Here is an 18,868-nt window from a genome sequence, read left to right on the forward strand (position 1 = left end):
TTCAGTCCAAATATATAGCAACAATCATTCCCCCTTTAGTTCAATCATCGCGACAATCTATAATATGCACTATCAGATATTAGTTCATTCATACAATATATACAGAAAATGCATAAGTAATCATTCGCACACTCGTTCAGTCATAGTCAATGAGACAATATATATTTCATAAGTCTACTGGTTCATCTGTGTCTATGGAGACAAATTTCATCCATTCTTTCTTTTGCGTTTGTGTTTTTACAGTGGTGGATACAGAGTCACATTTTGAGGGCTACTTTTTGAAAAAGAAAAAAAAATACGTTGAGAATAGTATCGATACACAGCCATTTATTTATAAGTGAAAAGCTGAAGGACCAGGGTGAATTGTCATATTTTTAAGAGAAAGAAAAACCAGGGTTCATTGACTTTGTTTTTTTTTTATATTTTTATCTTATCTTTTATATTTTAGATAAACATTATAATAGGTAGTTTTTATGTGCGGAGTTTTTGATTATAAAAAAATGGTTAGACATTTAGTTTAGTTGATTTCCTACATGGATGGAGAGATAGTTCAATGGATCGAAATAGGGATGAATAAATGATGTACAGAGTTTGAGGGATCACAAAGAGGGCTTGAGTGATAGAAAGACAGATAGACAAGTACAAAGAAAGAATTATAGATAGATAGATAGATAGATAGATAGATAGATAGATAGATAGATAGATAGATAGATAGATAGATAGAGACAGACAGACAGACAGACATAATCGACAGATATATTAACAGCTTCAAATACACACGCCGACTGGCACGACAAGACCAATATTTTGTTTTCTTAAAATGTCAATTCAATCGCTTGTTTTAAAATTTGGTCAATTCCGTCCTACTATTTGTGATTTTAAATTCTTCACTGGTCATGGAGCCATTGAGGTCACCTTCAAAACCGTCATTGCAGTGACCGTTGCCCACCGCCGCCTCTTTTTCATTGGCCTCTTTTTCGGCTTCCTTCTTTGAGCAGACTTGACAGCAGGCAGAGAGTTTCACGAAGATTTTGTCGTAGGGACGAAGTGACCTCAGAGGTTCGGGGATTCCCGATGTCTCCCAATTTTGAAGCCTCTTCGGCAGGCAGTGCTGGGCTTTCTTCTGCAAGATGTTCACCACGATGACGAAGATTAAAAGTAGAACGACTGGGGCTCCGACTCCGACCAGAACCTCCCAACCGGCAACAGACAGACCAAAGATGGCCAACGGAAAGAGAAAGAAGACAATGATCAGGTAAACCACAGCAAACCAACGGTACTGGTGTACTGTCTGTCCTAGGAACTTGGCCAGGTTAAGAGGCAGCTTCCGGGTCACCGGGACCACGTACAATAAGATGACCCCGGACACATTGAAAAACAAGTGACAGAGCGCGATCTGCAGGGACTCTCTGAAGGTCGACTGGGAGGATGTCAGGGCAGCAAGGATTCCAGTGATGGTCGTGCCGATGTTCGAACCTATGGTCAAGGGGTACATCCTGTCAAGGTGGATAGCGCCAACTCCAACTAGTGGTGTTAATGCGGAAGTAAAAATGGAGCTGCTCTGCACGATAATGGTCAATCCAGCACCCACGAGAATGACAAAATATCCAGTCACATACTTGAACGGACCAGGAAAATCTGCATTAACAACTCTCTGTTGAGAAGAAAGTAACATTTAATATGTTGAATTATTACATCCATTGGTGTAGGACACTGGCTACAGTGCGTATGCGTATAGCCACTATAAACGTGCTAGATTTATATTTCCTATTTGGTCAAGAAAATATGAATTAATTTACCTGCAATACTTTAGCAATAGCACCGCGAAGCAAAGAACTCAGAATCTTGACAACCAGTACGAGGCAAACACACAATATGATAAGGGATACAACTAGAAGTATAACTCCTGCTATGGAGTCAGAGCCTGTCCAATTGTTGAACAAATGATCTCCTGACAAACAAATGTTAGTAATAACAAATAAGAATTTGCCTTTATCGTATATTTCTAATACAGTAACATTTCTTGAAACTTCTAAAAATATGATAGACATCGCAGCTTTGTTTAAAAAAATAAAAATTATGGCTTTTATCTAGCGCTACTTTCATGCTTAAAGCATGCTCAGAGCCCTATGGTCCAATCTCATTTCTATACTAGTGAGGGCAGGGCAGTATCTGGGAGAAGGTATTCCGTGCTGCCTTTATGCGCTCAGTAAACAAAACTCTGCTCAAGTCGGGTGTCGAACCTCGAGCTCCCTTCATAGGTATCCAAGCCAAGCCAAGTTCAAGCGCACTTAGCCTCTCGACCACGATTCCCACTTCCCACTATTAGACTGCTAGTTTACAAAAAAAAGTTGTCACTAATCTACATATTTACTCACCCGAGACAATAATACTTCCGTTGACGTCTTCACCTCTAGCTATGGCTCTGATCTTACTAGAAGAGAGCTGAGATAGAGAAAAAAAAAGTATTTACCTTGGAGTTTACGTACATACAGGACATTATAAATTTTGTAACTCAAGGATTTTGGGGGGGGGGGGGTGGAAGGTGTTCGGAGAGACAAGAAGGAGTTGGAGGAAGAATGATCCACATGCAGGCGGGGGGTGACTGAGTTGCAAACCGACGAGGTCTTGGGTTCGAATCTCAGTGAAGGATGTTTACGAAACAAACTTTCAAAGTTTGCCAGTTTTTAGATACCTCCAGCCACTACTTCAACAGAAGTCGTCAGTAGAGGACTAAAATTTACTTCAGTAATGCCTAAACTACGGATCTCGTGTCATATCCGGCCTGAAACGCAGTGCACTCCGGCCCTCTCGAAAACTCTGCATAATGCTAGAAATTGTCGGAAAAAAAAAAGAATCGCGATATGAAGTGTTGGAAAATGGTATGGGCCTTACACATCTAAAAAAAAAGTTTTGAGTTTCTAATAATGTTAAGTAAAAGAGCCACCCACAAGAAATATGTTCCATAGATCAAGGCTCGTGTTTTGCCAAGTGTTACCCGGAAAACAATAATAGTACTTTAAATAATTAAATAGCTCAGAAACAAATACTACATAAACAATACGTAAAAAAAAAAAACGCGATGATATAACTCTCTATTTTCTCCTGCCCAGTGACGCAACGACACAGTTCTCACGAGCACACTACGAACACCCACCAGCTACTTTGTTTACTCTTAAACAAAACGTCATTAATATGATTTATGTTTGCGGGCGTATGTCTCCAGTGCATGAAAAAAAGAAGATTGATAAGGCCAGTGACTCAGAGTTTTGTGAGAAATGTCTGGGGCGTTGAACGTCAATTTCACAACATGATCTCTTTTTGATAGGAAAGAATAAAGATTAAAAACAAAAGACAGATACTGGACGATTCTGAAAAGTTCATTGTTCATACACATTCGATTCTTCTCTAATTTAAATAAACATTCGATTCTAAGCTAATTTAACGCATTTCACAGTTTTATTCTTCAGTAGGTTTATTTGTCAGTCTCCTGTGTAGGTCTTTTGGTAGGTCTCTCTATGTGCCTACTGATCGATCTATTTGTAGATCTTATGCTAGCTCTATATATATGCTCCTAATAGTTCTATTTTTAGGCTTCGTAGCCAATCTATACCAGACCAGTTGTTATAGAAGGCCTGAATACAGACCCTCAACGTCACAGCCCGTGGGCAGTTTAGACCAATAGCTCGTTACCACGTCACACTGGCAAACTTTAAAAGTTTTGTTTCGTAAACTTGAAAAATTTATATCTCCACTAAGTCAAATTTTCATATCCTATCCCTACCCAAATCCAGTAAGTCAAATTTTCATATCCTATCCCTACCCAAATCCACTAAGTCAAATTTTCATATCCTATCCCCTCCAAATCCACTAAGTCAAATTTTCATATCCTATCCCCTCCAAATCCACTAAGTCAAATTTTCATATCCTATCCCTTCCCAAAGCCAATAAGTCAAATTTTCATATGCTAACCCTTCCCAAAGCCAATAAGTCAAATTTTCATATCCTATCCCTTCCCAAAGCCAATAAGTCAAATTTTCATATCCTATCCCTTCCCAAATCCACTAAGTCAAATTTTCATATCCTATCCCTTCCCAAAGCCAATAAGTCAAATTTTCATATCCTATCCCTCCCTCCAAACCCTAAAAAAAAGTTTCAGACCTTGCAATCTATAGGGCAGATGTTGTAAAGTTCATCTGTTTCTGTCGACGATGGTTAACCAGGCTATCATGTGGCCATCACAAAGACCAACTGCCTTTACTTTTCCCAACTAATGTCAAGTACCAATTTACGTTGGGTGGACTCAGGAGCGTCATAAAAATCCCAAAATTTAAAATCCGTGTCTTCACAGAGGTTCGAACCCATGCCCCTCGGTTCGTAAGTGAAGCGCTTTTTTTACCCACCCCACTAGGTTTTAAAAACAAATCAATGCGGCATGTACACATTTTTATTGTCAGTAAAGCATAGAATTGAGTACATAGACAGACCAATCTAAGATTATCTTGACACTCAGAACGCCCCGCCCTTTCTTTAGGAACTTTTTTTATTTTAGCGTACAAAAATTTACAAGAAAAAAACAATTTTAGGATTTTCTTTCGTTTTTTGTTTGTTTCTTGAATCGAGAATGATTAATTAAACTACGCAATCGATGAATACCTGAATGATCTTTGATGTAAATGGTTCGGTGATAGCCTTCAACATCTTAGGGTTGGTGTTGGAGGCAGTGTCTGAGCGATTGTGAGCAAGTTCACTAGTGATGGCCTCAGTAAGCAGGAAGAGGTAGTCCGAGGCCACCTCCAGGGGCAGCAACACTAGGACGCACAGCCAGTTGAACATGTCGTGAACGGTGGCGGCAGCAAACGCCCTCCTAAGGAGACGCCAATGAAATACAAAAAAAAGTGTCATTAAAAAGACTGACAATAATGTCAACAGCAAATACTTTTTGTTTGTTTTTAGCTCATAAAAGTTTGTCTTTAAAACAAGGATTAGGTCACTTTTAACGTAGGTATTAGAAGCTATCTAACAGGAGCAGTTCTAACGTCTCTGGGGTGGGGGGGGGGGAAGAGGGTATTATTTTCGTACAAAGAACCAGGAACCTGTTACTTCTTCTGATGAGGGGGGTCAAAACACTCCCGCTACATCTGAGATGAACTTGCAGTGGTGTCCAGATCAGGCAGCTCTCCGTATAATCTTCCTTCTACAGGGATGTTTTGTGGCCAGTGTCTTGTTCAAGGACAATGATCCTTTGTATGGGTAACCCTAACCCTATCTCTGGTGACGCACCACAAGGGCAAATTTCACTAGTCCTAATTTTTAGATTCCAGAACATGTGTTTCTGTTGTGTCCATTTCTGAGACGAAACATTATTTCGTTGGTCATGTCGAGACAGCTTGTAATTTGCATACATTTTCTAGAATTTAGTGTGAATTCTAGTTCTTTTAAAAAAAATTATTCTACTCTCTCTTATTTTCTTCCTCTCTTTCGAATAGTAGAGTCATTCTCTCATAGTTGGCAAGTATGTCAACTTTTTTTCTTTCTGGTGCCCATTACCACATGGTGGAGTCACACAAACACACGAATTCGTGGTCGTATGGTATGCGCTCTGGACAGTCATTCGGTGGTCTGAATAGTCCCGGGTTTGAACCCTGCCCGATGCCATTCCCCGTCTTTCTACGTGAGATTAGGGCTAGGATGTCATTATCTTCAAATGTAAAGGAACACCCGAAACATCTAAAGCATTTTACAAACACAAAATAATTTCACCAGGAATCGAACTCTGGACCTGTGTAGCGTTTTAGCAAGTCAGACCAGCAGGTGTCTAGGGGACTGTGACAGAAGATAGTGAAAGGATGCCTGTGATCGTAAACCCCATAAATGCAAATTCTATTTCAATTCATCAGTAAGCTCCTGCGAGGATCCGGATACATTAGAACTGGCACTAAATTTGAGTGTTAAATACCATAAAATTAAGGAATGGGCTTGTCTGTTGAACCGAATCAATCTTGACGTTGATACGTGTATCTAATGCTGATACCAGAGTTTTCAGCATAACTCTCATTCATTCTCTATCTCTAATTCACTCTCTCATTCTCTTTCTTACATTCTCTCTATCACTCGCTCTCTCTTCCCCACCCCCTTATCTCTCTCTCTCTCTCACCCACGCTGCTTTTATTTCTCAATCCCTTTCTGTTTCTTTCTCACTCCCCCTACTTTAATCTCTCGATCCCTTTGTCTCTCTCTCTCCCTCTCTCTTCATCTCTCCCTCCTTCAGTACCTCTCTCTTCTATTTCTCTGTCCCTCGTTTTCAATTATCATCTGTCCTATTCTTTTAAGACAGAAGCGACATCGTCTGACCTCCACCCCCCTCCTCTTCCCCTCCCCTCCCCTGTGTATCCCGTTGTCTTACCTGAAGTCGCTCTTCACATTGAGCTGTCCAAGGGAGACAAGCGTGTTGGTGACCGTCGTTCCGATGTTACAGCCCATGGCTATCGGGATGGCCAGTTTGACCTGTAGAACTGTGACCAATCGGGGACGAATTAGATTCAGACAATGTGTCTTAATATGTGTGACTGAGTGTGCGTGTGGGTGTGAGAGTGTGTATGACCTAATGTGCTTGTGTGTGTGTGTGTGACTGGGTGTGTATCTGGGGGCACCTGTGTGGGAGATTTTCTAATTTACAGCAAATTTAAATAATGTCGCGGCTGAAAGTTACGACTTGCTAAAATAAGTTGCGATAGATCTATGTAGCTCTGACGTTTATAAGTGAATGTAAATTAGACGAAATGATATTTTATCCTATATTACCGGAAATCCTTTTACGCTATTATCCACCAGATCTATGTGGCATGGCCGCAGTATACAGAACCGGATTTAGACCTGATAAGCCCCTAAGCTTTTTTTTTTTTAGAAATGTCATCAACATAAGGCCATTTTTCCTTTGCTCTTTCTTCAAAATGATTGACATATCCATGGAACTATTTTTGGGAGGCCTCCAGGCAAGCGTGGGCTCTAGATAGACTATGTTGCTTAAAGGGAAATCCACCACTGGCCGTATTGTATGCGCTTTGTAGTGTCGTAATGATGGTCCCAAGTTCGAATGAACCCTTGACTTCCTAAAAGAAGGTTTAGACTAGGACGTAATGATCTTTGATCTCGAAAAAACGTTTATAACTTTCAAGTCAAAAACATTTTTACAGGGAAAAAGGGTAATAAATGTCACTTATTGAGATACATGGCTGTATATGTGGAGTTATTCCTCTTATAATTTGTACGCGTTTTTTTCTTCCACGCTCCATTCTCGGCTAAAGTTGAAATTTTGCATCATTATTCACATTTGATGACAGTGCGCGAATCAGTACACGAATTAACGAATTAGCGAATCAATTAGTGGTAATTAATTAATTTTGTTTTATTTAGAAAAAGGGAGCTTATTCCTGAAGTATTGAGACATATGATTTTGTGGTTCTTTCCCTTAGATAAGCTTTTTTTTTTTTTAAGTATTTTTTTTATTTAGCTTGTTTAAATGATATTTTTAGTAATTACGTGTAAAGTAGTCTGTCCATTTATTTTCTAGACTCGAAAAGTTGTTATATCGAAGCGTATTGTATGACGTCATGTCGTCTCAAACTTGCCAGAATTTTTTTCTTAATTATTAAAAAAATAACATGTCACAGTTGGTTGGTCCTCGTATCTATTTGAAATACACTACTCTTTAAAAGTTAAAGGTTTTCACGAAGAATAAAATATAAATAGAGCTTCAGACATCGACTTCCTCTCTCCCATTTTCGTTGCTATTTATGTGTTAAAAATATTGTTCTCGATCTCCTGTTATTGTTATGAACTTTATGCACAAAGCGGGAGCTAACCTAAGTTATAATCTATTGACGTTATATACATATTTCATGCCTGTTAACAAACATATCAATGATAATGACTCGATATAGTTAAACCGCATCCAGGAATGACGTCAAACTAGATATAATTAGTCACTCAACCGGACCCTCTATCTCGATTCTATGTTAATTTTAACCCCATTTAATTAAGTCCGTGTTAATTCACGGAGGCGCAACATTGTTTTGTGTCTACTGTATTTCAGATCAGGTTTCTAGAGCCCGATAGAGATCCGGTCTCTTTCTAAGGAGCAGTTTGTTTTTCAATGTAGGGATACCATCATATCTGTTATCTGTATCTATTTCTATTTCTATGTTCCTGTGTTAGTGCATATGTCAGATACTTTGTTGACTCGTCAGACATTTTGTTGCCTTGTCAGATACTTTGTTGACTTGTCAGTTAATCTGTTTACTTGTCGGCTTGACAGATTGTTTGTTTGTCGCTGCCTATGTGCCCGTGTTTCTATTTCTGCCTGATGATATTTTAACAAAGCTTATATAACTCATTCCGTTTGTCTGTCTGTCTGTCTGTCTGTCTAGGAGGATCCATTTACACTTTTTTTTTCTCCCAATTTCCATTGTCGGATTAAGTTTAAACTCTTCACGATTATTCATTATTAATGACAACATACGAATCAATTAAAAAAAAAACATTAATTAATCATTTTATAGAAAAATGGAAATATATAGTATATGATAGACAGATTCGACAGTTACCAGGCAGCCATTATTGTTTTTAGTGAATTAAAAAAGGTGTATTATTAAAAGAATATTTAGGTCTATTTATTATTTTTCTATTATATTTTAATGCGAGTTCATTAAAGTACGGTAGCCCATTTCTACCTCTTTTCATTTATTTTCGTCTCATCGACATACTTTGCATCATCTTTTCCATAGTCATAGAATTGTGTTCTTTGTGTTCGGTCTTTCTTTGTATACTATCATACATGTCCGTTTTTGTGTGTGTGTGCGTGTTTGTTTGTCTGTTTTACTATCAGTCTGTTTTTTTTTCTCTATTTTTGTCTGTCTGTCTATATTTGTCTGCAAGTGTTTTTTTCCCTTGTCTTATACGTTATCAAATTAAAACCACAATCCACCACACGCGCGCGTGCACAGATACTCTCACACACGGACACAAAGTCACACACACACAGAGGTCACGTGACATTACTCACTATCAGCTGACACCATGGAGACGATGATGGAAGTGGACGTGGAGGAGCTTTGAACCAGCACCGTCGCCAGAACCCCGACCATCAATCCAGCGACAGGGTTACTCAGCAGCACAGAGCTGCTCATTGCCTGGCCTGCGGCTTTGCCTGTGGAACAAGAAATTTATTAAATGACATGTAGAGCGGGAGGGAGAAAGGGGGGGGGGGTGCGGTTCTGATGTCTTTTCAGTTGGTCCAGGAAAGTCCAACTTTTTGGGGTCGCGTGTCAAGGATTGCACCATTGGAAAAACTGTCAAGTCCAATGAAACCGACTGTCTGCCCCTCCATTATGCCCGCTGGTTAAAAGTTATTGAGTCCTATGGAACCAAAGTTTGGTCCAACACAATCTTTCTGATGACTTGCTAGAAACGTGCAAAATGTATTGAAGTTCCTTACAGGATTGTAAATGTTCCTCTGTCTTACAGTCCACGTAGTGAGAAACTTTGACACATTAGAGTTGCGGAAATTTGATTAAACAAAACATACATTGAACTACATCTTCAGTTGTTGCATTATGTTTTAAATACATGATCTTCACCACTCTCTGTCTATGGGAGGGATTGAAGTGGTTCAAATAATAATTCGTCTTTAAAACAAAACTTTTCAGTTTGCCAATTGTTGTTTTTTTTTTAAAGTTAGAAAACAGGGGCAGAGAGCAAGTAATTTTCTCTACAAACAGGAAGTCTGCAAATCAGGGACAGACATTAAAAAAACAACAACAACTTAATACTCAGTTTTATCATCGTTCGAACACAGGGGAGAGGGGGGCTGTTAAACGAACTTTAGGGCCTGAATCATACGAGAGAAAAATCGCGGGGGGCGTTAACTCCTCCCTCGTAGATGCTCATCCATCATGTTCACAGACCTGGTTGGCATTTGTTGTGTCCCTCCTCCCCAGGGCCTAAATTTAAACTGTTTTTTTTCTCTTCTTAGCCTACCTCCATTTAGTTGTGGAGGCATAATCCAACATAAATGGACTTAGAAGCTTTAGTGGTGAAGCAGTTGATGTCGTTACGCATATTAAAAGCGATTAGACACAAGTATTTCGTAGTTAAGTCCTACCTCTTCCCGTTTGGTCAATTCTCTTTAACTAATGGTCAAATTCAATTGTTGTTTTTTGTTTTTAACTATTAGTCCAACACTGAAAGTAAGGTACTAAAAACCCCCCACAAGGCTGGAGATATAGAGACACACATTCTAGATTTCAACCATTTCAGAAAGCAAGGAAATAGCCCCCCCCCCCCAAAAAAAAAAAGGAATAAAAAAAGAAATGAATACAGTAATACATTATAGTAAAAAAAAAAAAGAGGTACAAGTTCCCCTTAAAATTAAAAATCCCAGTCTTCACCAGAATTCGAACCCGGGATCCCCGGTTCGGAAATCAAGGGCTTTACTGCTCAGCCACCGCGCCTCCAGATGAATTGTCAATTATTACAAAAAGTCCTATAGTGACGTCATAGAAAAAAACAAGTTCAAGGAAAAGACAACTCATCATTGACGTAGACGAATAGACATCCCGTGATGACATCGCCACTTTTGCGAATGCGGAAATAAACTTTTTATATGTGTCAGTGATTCTTAAAGTCTGCACTACGTTACCCTGGAGTAGGTTCATTTTAAAACAAGTAGCAGAATCCTTAATTTCTTAAGCTGATTTTGAATAACAAAAAATCTTTTAAATAAAATTAGAATTTTTGTGTGTGTGTGTTTGCGTAGACTCTCAAAACTTATCACGCACTTTACCCAGCCATTGCATAACTGCGTAGATTATCATAATTATGTTAATAACCTAGAACTACTTGCTTTTCTAGTTCGTTTCTCGTGAAATCTCCTGGGGTGTAGATGATGGCGTATGAATATCCAGGACTTATTATAGAATGTTGACATTGTTCTTGGTTAGGTCATAGCTGTATGCATTTTTTCTTATAAAAAGTCTTATGCAATTTTGAATAATCTGGCATGCTAATATGCTTAGACCAAAATGTTTATTTAACGATATAGGATTTCTTCTTATATTTTAAATCTCCATCCTTAGTTCAAAATATACTACAACTCTGATTTATTGTTGAAACCTTTTTTTTTTTTGCTTCAAATTGAAACATATTAAACCCAACTCTTGACACATTTTTGTGACGCCTCTAGGTAGAGTTGTAAAATGTGTGATGATTTAACGAAAGATGTCTTTAAATGTGTGATGATTTAACGAAAGATGTCTCAGTTCCCACATTTTAAATGTTAAAAAAAACTTAGATCTAGTGCTTACCACCAAGAAGCTGAAAAGCAGATCCTAGAAAGTCCAGTGAGCAGATGAACATGTACATCAGGCCGATGAGAACAACGAACCTGGTAACTAGCCACGTGACACGCTTGATCTTGCCCTTAGTGTCCAGGTCTGAAGAGCAATGAGATAACACATTTAGCTTACAGCCACAGTCAATTTACAAACATAGAAACAGCAAAACAAAGACAGAAATATAGAAATACAAACATAGAAACAGTGCTGTAGACTTTGCCAAACTTTCTGGAAGTTGTATAGACATCCAGAACTCGGAGTTATTGTAAAATAATAATAAGACAGGTAGTACACGCTTTTTTGTGTGTGTAACTTGACTACTGTATAATGTAACACTGTTGGGAGTATGGTTGATTTGCATAAATCGCATTTATGTCACGTGATTTTTTTTTTCTTTGTCGAAACCTGAAAGAGACTGAGATTATTTTGTGATGATCACAGTTACCGCCCTTCGAACATGTGCATTAACATTGTCATCATCATCATCCTCATTATCATCATAATCATCATCATCAAACTCGATGTGAGTGAAGGCTTGAGAGGTTCAAATCCTATCTTTCATAAGCCCTGGACAGAAACAAGTTTACTCTTAGCATTAGGTCAAAAGTCATTTAGGGATTTGTTTGAATGAAGAGCCTCATTGATGTGAAGCTGTGAGACTCGGAATAAAAAGAGTAGCGACGCCCCTGAAAGTTCCCATTTGGAAGACATGTATGTCAACCAGTGACATGAGAAACTGCTATATATGTAAGCAAGGGAAGTAAACAACCTTGTTACAAATAGTCTCCCCCTGTTCTTGTCAGTGAGCTATAAATAGCAGCGTGATGCAAAATCAAAACAACAAAACCATTATAGACTTTAAAAAAGAAATGGACAGATGTATGTAGACTTATATCAGTGAGAATTAATTAGTCTTTTATTAATTGCTATTCACTCTTATACCACTGACATGCGCAGAGAAGTCACTTACTGTTTTACTGTGGCTATGACTGAACAAAAAAACAAAACAAAAGAAACAGCCAAGTCAACTACACAAACAGCCCAAGAAACAGATGTCTGTATTTCACGACATTACGACTTATAATTCTTGATCTGGACAAAATATAGACATTCCAGGAGCAACGTGGATTTAGCAGGTCCAGTCGACTTTGAGACGACATTCTCTGAGGTTTAACCAATATTCGTATATCTTATAGGTCTTAGAAGTGATTCAGTGTGGATAAAACTTTGAAGACAATAGAAAAATGGCTTCTATTTTTTATGCCCCATTCAGACTGATCATGAAAGGATAAAAAACGCGTAGAACAATAGAGAGAAAGAGAGAGACAAAGAGAGCGTGAGAGAAAATACATAGAGAGAGAGAGAGAGAGAGAGAGATGGAAAAAGGTTAAACAAAGAGAGAGATGGAAAAAGGTTAAACAAAGAGAGAGATGGAAAAAGGTTAAACAAAGAGAGAGAGACATGGAAAAAGGTTAAACAAAGAGAGAGATGGAAAAAGGTTAAACAAAGAGAGAGATGGAAAAAGGTTAAACAAAGAGAGAGATGGAAAAAGGTTAAACAAAGAGAGAGATGGAAAAAGGTTAAACAAAGAGAGAGATGGGAAAAAGGTTAAACAAAGAGAGAGATGGAAAAAGGTTAAACAAAGAGAGAGATGGAAAAAGGTTAAACAAAGAGAGAGATGGGAAAAAGGTTAAACAAAGAGAGAGATGGAAAAAGGTTAAACAAAGAGAGAGATGGAAAAAGGTTAAACAAAGAGAGAGAGAGAGAGATGGAAAAAGGTTAAACAAAGAGAGATGGAAAAAGGTTAAACAAAGAGAGAGGTGGAAAAAGGTTAAACAAAGAGAGAGATGGAAAAAGGTTAAACAAAGAGAGAGAGAGAGAGATGGAAAAAGGTTAAACAAAGAGAGAGATTGGAGAAAAAGTGGAAAGGAAAAAGAGAGAGAGAGACAGAGAAGAGACAGGCGTAAAATGGATGAAAGAGAGAGAAAGAGAGTATAAGAGATTCTAATAATCTTAAAATAAAAACAAATAGCATTGTGCAAATATTACTTAGAGAGTAGAAGCCCAGTTCTTTGAATGTTTAAACTCCGATACGGCGAGTATTTATTTTCCTCTATGTTTTAATTATATTTTGTAGAATTCTCAAGACTCGCCTTTCCAAAAGTGTACATTCTGACACCAACAAACGTACCTTTCCATTTCGCCGTATCATCCTTCAACTCTGGCAACGCCCATGGATCATCTTCCTCTATCTCGACATCTCCCATGAAAATGCTGACCCTCTTGTGCACCCCGGCGTCGCCGTTGGCCTCAGCAGCTTTCTTGTCCTGGATGCTGATAAGGTGTCCATTTGCTTCCAGTGACTTCTCAAGGGCGCTGCCCAATAGTCCGTTGGCCTCCAACGCTTTCTTGTCCTGGGAGCTGAAAACGTCCCCATTGGCGTGACCGTTGGGTTGGTTTGGGTAGGCAACCTTTTCCTAAAGTTGACACAAAAAATACAAGTATATAAGATATACAATTGATGACAGGAAGGAAACAGCGCGTCAGGCTCTGGAGACTTATTTATGTGGGCTTCTTGACGAGGACTTATTTCTATTTGATGTCTTTTAATATTTCTAAGTAAAAAAAGTTAGAACACAACATCATCGCAACAAAATCAACAATAACAGTGACACTAGAACAGTGTTTCTCAAACTGTGTTCCGCGGAACCTAACCCTAGTGTTCCGCTAGGCCTGAATAGGTGTTCCACGAACTACTGGAACTAGTAGCTGACAAGTGTTAGTAGTATTAAACACCTTGGAGCTATTGTCTCAGATGAGGGGGCAAAACCTGAACTACTGAATGAGTGTTCCGTTAAGGAACAAAAGTTTGGGAACCACTGCACTAGAGAATATGATGACCCTATATTAAGCTCTGACGAACAAAAGAGTCACTGATTCTATGTGACGTGAAAGTTTCGCATAAAGCAAAAGGACATTTATAAATAAAATACGTAAACATTGGACTAGGCAGCCACGTCAAGGCCGCTTAATTAATTGACGCCTGTTGAGCATCCTATTTATAATGAATAACGTTTTAGTAACAAAACCCCCTAGTTAGTGTATAGTAGCCGTGTAAATAGACAAAATGTGTACGGTAATATGTTGACATAGTATTATGTTGGAATGGGCGTTGATTAGCCTGATATTTTTACGTTCTTCAATTTTAATACTATCTAAACATTTCCATGACGGGATTCCCCTAAAGCAGTGGTTCTCAACCTGTGGCTCGCGACCCCTTGAGGGTTCGATTGACGATTTGTCAGGGGTCGCCTAAAACCATCGAAAATATGGATTGTATTTAGTGTATTCTTGTATTGCTGTGTATGTTATAGGGGGGGGGGGGTCGCGGAAGAGTGGGGGATTGTAAAAAGGGGTCGCCGAGCTTAAAAGGTTGAGAACCGCTGCCCTAAAGTCTAATTCTCATAACTTGAACATTGGCGACAAACTGGCCACTGCTATTAAATATAAGTCTAGCTATAGAGTTAATACATTGATGTAGGTCTTTAAATCCATCAGTTTCCATTTCAAACTAGTCGATGCTAGTTATGTACAGGAATTGTTATTTATTATCATTTAGGGAAGATAACTCAAGCAAATAATAAACAAAGAAACAAGACAAAACAGAAATCTATTTAAGGCTCGAGTGATTACATCAACAAAACAGGAAATGTCGTTGACAACTAGTGCAAGGTATTTTCCAAACTCTCTCATAGTACCTGTATTTCTCGGTGTATTTATAAACCCAGGGGGGAGTGAGCAAAGCGTGCGCCAGGGGCAAGAAATTTTATTGGCGCCCCCCCCCCCCATTTTCTTTGAACATCACATAGAAATATAGGATTATAAATAAAAAGTATGAAGCCCTCACTTGAGAGGGCCCCCAAATGAATGTTCGAAATTTTTTTTACATTAAATATGAAATATTACGTCATTATCTTATCAAGATGTCGAATGTCAAAATGCAGGGGCCCCTTAAAAAGGTCAAGCCCCCCCCGGGCCCACAAAAAATGGCAATTCCCTAGCTACGTCACTGCATGTAATTGTAGGCTGTCTTTTCAACACTTCTGCACGTTGATCTAGTTGTAACGATTGAGATTTGCTAAGATATGCGTTACACGAGAAACTTAAGATCCTCTCTCTAGAAAACAGGTCATGACACTATTTCATTCATGTTTTGAAACTCATGTACAAAGAACTACAAAGTAGTGCAATGCACTTCTGACAATTGTTTGTACAGTTGTAGGTGTCCAAACAAAACGGTATTAGGACGGAATACCCCCCCCCCCCCCCACAAATAAAAAAAAAAGGCGTAATTATGGGAAGCGTGGTTGAGAGGTTAAGTAGCCTACGCTTGAACTTGGCTTGGCTACCTATGAAAAGGGCTCGAGGTTCGATACCCGACTCGAGCAGAGTTGTGTTTTACCGAGCGCCTAAAGGCAGCACGGAAAAAACCTTCTCCTAGATACACCCTCCCCCCCACTAGTCCACAAATGAGATTGGACCAAACGCTCTGAGCATGCTATAATATAATAAGCATAAATATAAGCATGAAAGTAGCACAATATAAAAGCCATAATTTAATTTAATTTTTAAGATAAAAATGTAGCAAAAAATACACAGTATGACTTTGACACTACTTATAGCACAATGGAAATTATCTTTAATTTTAATGTAGAAATATGAGGATATTACACAATTAATGATAAGGCTTTTCTTAGGGTCCGAAGATTAAAGAGAAGTTTAATAATTAACAATATAACAACTTGGTTTGAAAATATTTGGTCGACTTACGTTATTTTAAAACGAATTAAATCAATTAGCCATATTTAACGAAAATAACTGAAAACATGTTTGAAAAAAAAAAAGATTCTAAAATTTGTTTTTAACCAAAAAGTTTGAAAAGCTGGAAGTAAACTAAAATATGTATGAAAGTTAAATCAAAGTACAGGAAATGAGAAATGCTTTTAAACTAGCCCCGCCCACTTGATGTTAGATAGGTACATGTCATGTAGTGCAGGTAAGTCTAAATGCATTCAATGAGCCTGCTGTCCCTTAGTTTCTGTGATCTCGATAAGACGCAGCAATATACATTGTAAGTATTTGTAAGTAATTAAAGTAAAGACTTAGATGATGTAAAGGTCATCTGTTCCTGTAGCCCACGGTTAGCCAGGGTGTCGTGTGGCCAGCACAACGACCAAGTGCCTTTACGTTTCCCTAAATGGATTGAGAGGCACACTTCAAATCACCAGGATTTGAACCCGTGACCCCCCCCCCGGTTAGGAAGCCACGCTCTTTATCTATCGATCCTATGGTATGCATCGTACTATAGTACTATACCATTGTCTCAAAAAAAAAAAAAAACGCAAGTTAAAACTGTTCGACTCCTAGAACTAGACTTGTCCGTCGGGAACAATATCAAAGGAGAGATAGACAAAAGAAAGGAAGGGAAGACTAAATCAAGTAATGGACGAGCATGCCAATGAAAGAAACTCTAATCCTGGTAAAAGACAGAGGAATTTAGACAGCCACAGCCGAAAAGATGAAACGATTTGTAAAGTTGAAGATAAATGTAGTTTGTTAACAACTGTCTGTCGCAACATGACTCTTGGAGAATGATGCAAACAACATTGCGATTCACTTTAGAGAGATCTATGTGTTTTGGGACAATACAAATAGAAACAAACACTATGTCTTTTGGTTAGCTGCGCTACTGTTAATTCAATTAGTGTTTTTATTTTGTCCCTGTATCCTTTTTGGTTCATTTTCACGTGTAGTCAGTCCAAAGAACATTTATTTTAAAAGATCTAAAATAAGGCTAGTGACGCAAATAAAGTCTTTTGCTGATAATTAATAGTATGTAAATTACGCACAACCATAACAAATCTTAAATAACAAATGTAAAATACAAGTAATAAAATTCCTATTATTATGGCGACAAATGAGCATAAGCATAATAAAATTATCTTAATAATACATTATGATTGCTATTGGTATTAAGGAAATTATCTGCAAACAATGTTTTCAAGATCGGATACATTATACATAATGTGCGCATTGTTATGGCCCTACCATCCTACGCGTGATAACTTTGCTTCATTTCGAGTCAATTACAGCAGATTCTGACCTGATTCAGAAAGGAACCATCACTAGCAATTCATCTGGGCGTATCCACTGTCTCACCAGTCTGTATTTAGTATATTTTCTTTTAGTCTGAAGTGTCTTCTTGTAGTCGGAGGTTTCACTTTTAAGTCTGAAGTTTCTCCCCCTAGTCTCAGCTGTCTTGAGTTAGTCTGAAATATCTTAAGTTTGTGTAAGTTGTCTGATGTCTTTTAGTCTCATGTCCCCTTTTAGTCTGTTGTCAGCCTTTAGAATGATGTCTTCATTTAGCCTGTTGTCTGCTTTTAGTCAGGTGTCTTTTTTTAGTCTGTTGTCTTCTGTTGTCTTTCTTTTAGTCTGTTATCTGTCTTTAGAACGATGTCTTCTTTAAGTTTGTTGTTTGCTTTTAGTCTGATGTCTCCTTTTAGTACTGCTGTCTGCTTTTAGTCTGTTGTCTGCTTTTAGTCTGTTTCTTCTTTTAGTCTGTTGTCTTGCTTTAGTCTGTTGTCTTGCTTTAGTCTGTAGTTTTCTAACTGTACTTTGTGCTTCGTAACAACATTGAGAGATAGTTTTAATTAGTCTCCAGGGGCGCTGCACTCTACAGGGCCGAATCTAAAATGTCAAAACTAACCCTAAGAAGTCTCCAAAAGCTACACACGCTCACAACGGCAACGAGAACAAATACAATTGAACGCCAAAAAATCGTTTACAATTTTCCATTGACAATGATGAATCAAGAGGGAAATAACTCACAAAAAGGGGATGTGATTGTTTTACAATAAACCACCAAGAAATTTAAAAAAAAAGTTTTTGCTGTTTAAATGAAAAAAATATTTTTTTTTTTCATTTTTTTGGAAAGCTTTTTACTTTCAATTAAAATTTATATAAGATGAAAAAAAAATGTCTTATAAAATGAGGTGGCATGCACAAAATTGATATCAAAAAAGAAAAAAAAAGATTGATTGTTTAAATCCAAAATGCCACAAATATCAGACTGTAAATCATCTTTAGCCATTGCAGCCTCAAAAAAAAATTATATTCAAAATATATTTAAATACTTAGAATTAGTCTACATTTCAATCCATTTATATTTGTGTCACATGGCCTCAAGCTTTTCAACCTATTTCCAAGCAGTATCGTGAGTCGGTGTCAACTACTATATCTACACTTAAGAAAAAAAAAAGAACAATCTTACCTGCATGGTCTGTCGTACAAAGACGTCTGCTGAAAGTGAAAGAAGAGAAAAAAAAACGGGGAAAAAAGCTTCAGTGCGAAAGACCCCAGAGAATGTCTCCAATATATACAGGTCATTTATGTCACAGAGCGGGGAGGTGGTGGCG

The 18,868-nt window shown here is 38.1% G+C and overlaps 1 protein-coding gene across 1 annotated transcript; it reads right to left on the reverse strand.

Annotated features, from left to right (window-relative positions):
* Positions 1-242: 242 nt before the first annotated feature.
* On the reverse strand, positions 243-18,868 carry LOC106060487 (sodium-dependent phosphate transport protein 2B-like). The gene is made up of 9 exons (XM_056036289.1): positions 18,724-18,868; positions 13,585-13,870; positions 11,364-11,492; positions 9,065-9,208; positions 6,407-6,515; positions 4,657-4,867; positions 2,379-2,445; positions 1,800-1,951; positions 243-1,654 (listed from the first exon to the last, which is right to left on the reverse strand). Exons 1-9 carry the CDS (start codon positions 18,727-18,729, stop codon positions 842-844), a joined length of 1,917 nt encoding a protein of 638 aa, XP_055892264.1. The 5' UTR covers positions 18,730-18,868; the 3' UTR covers positions 243-841.

This window comes from Biomphalaria glabrata, chromosome 7 (assembly GCF_947242115.1).
Source record: "Biomphalaria glabrata chromosome 7, xgBioGlab47.1, whole genome shotgun sequence".
Taxonomy (NCBI): domain Eukaryota; kingdom Metazoa; phylum Mollusca; class Gastropoda; family Planorbidae; genus Biomphalaria; species Biomphalaria glabrata.

Bases quoted from the DNA above. Each gene is read 5' to 3' on its own strand.
- LOC106060487 (XM_056036289.1), bottom strand. The intron at 9,209-11,363 runs GTAAGCACTAGA...CTTGTTCCACAG, and splicing joins TGCTTTTCAGCTTCTTGGTG to GCAAAGCCGCAGGCCAGGCA. The intron at 6,516-9,064 runs GTGAGTAATGTC...GATTGGTCACAG, and splicing joins CTCCATGGTGTCAGCTGATA to TTCTACAGGTCAAACTGGCC.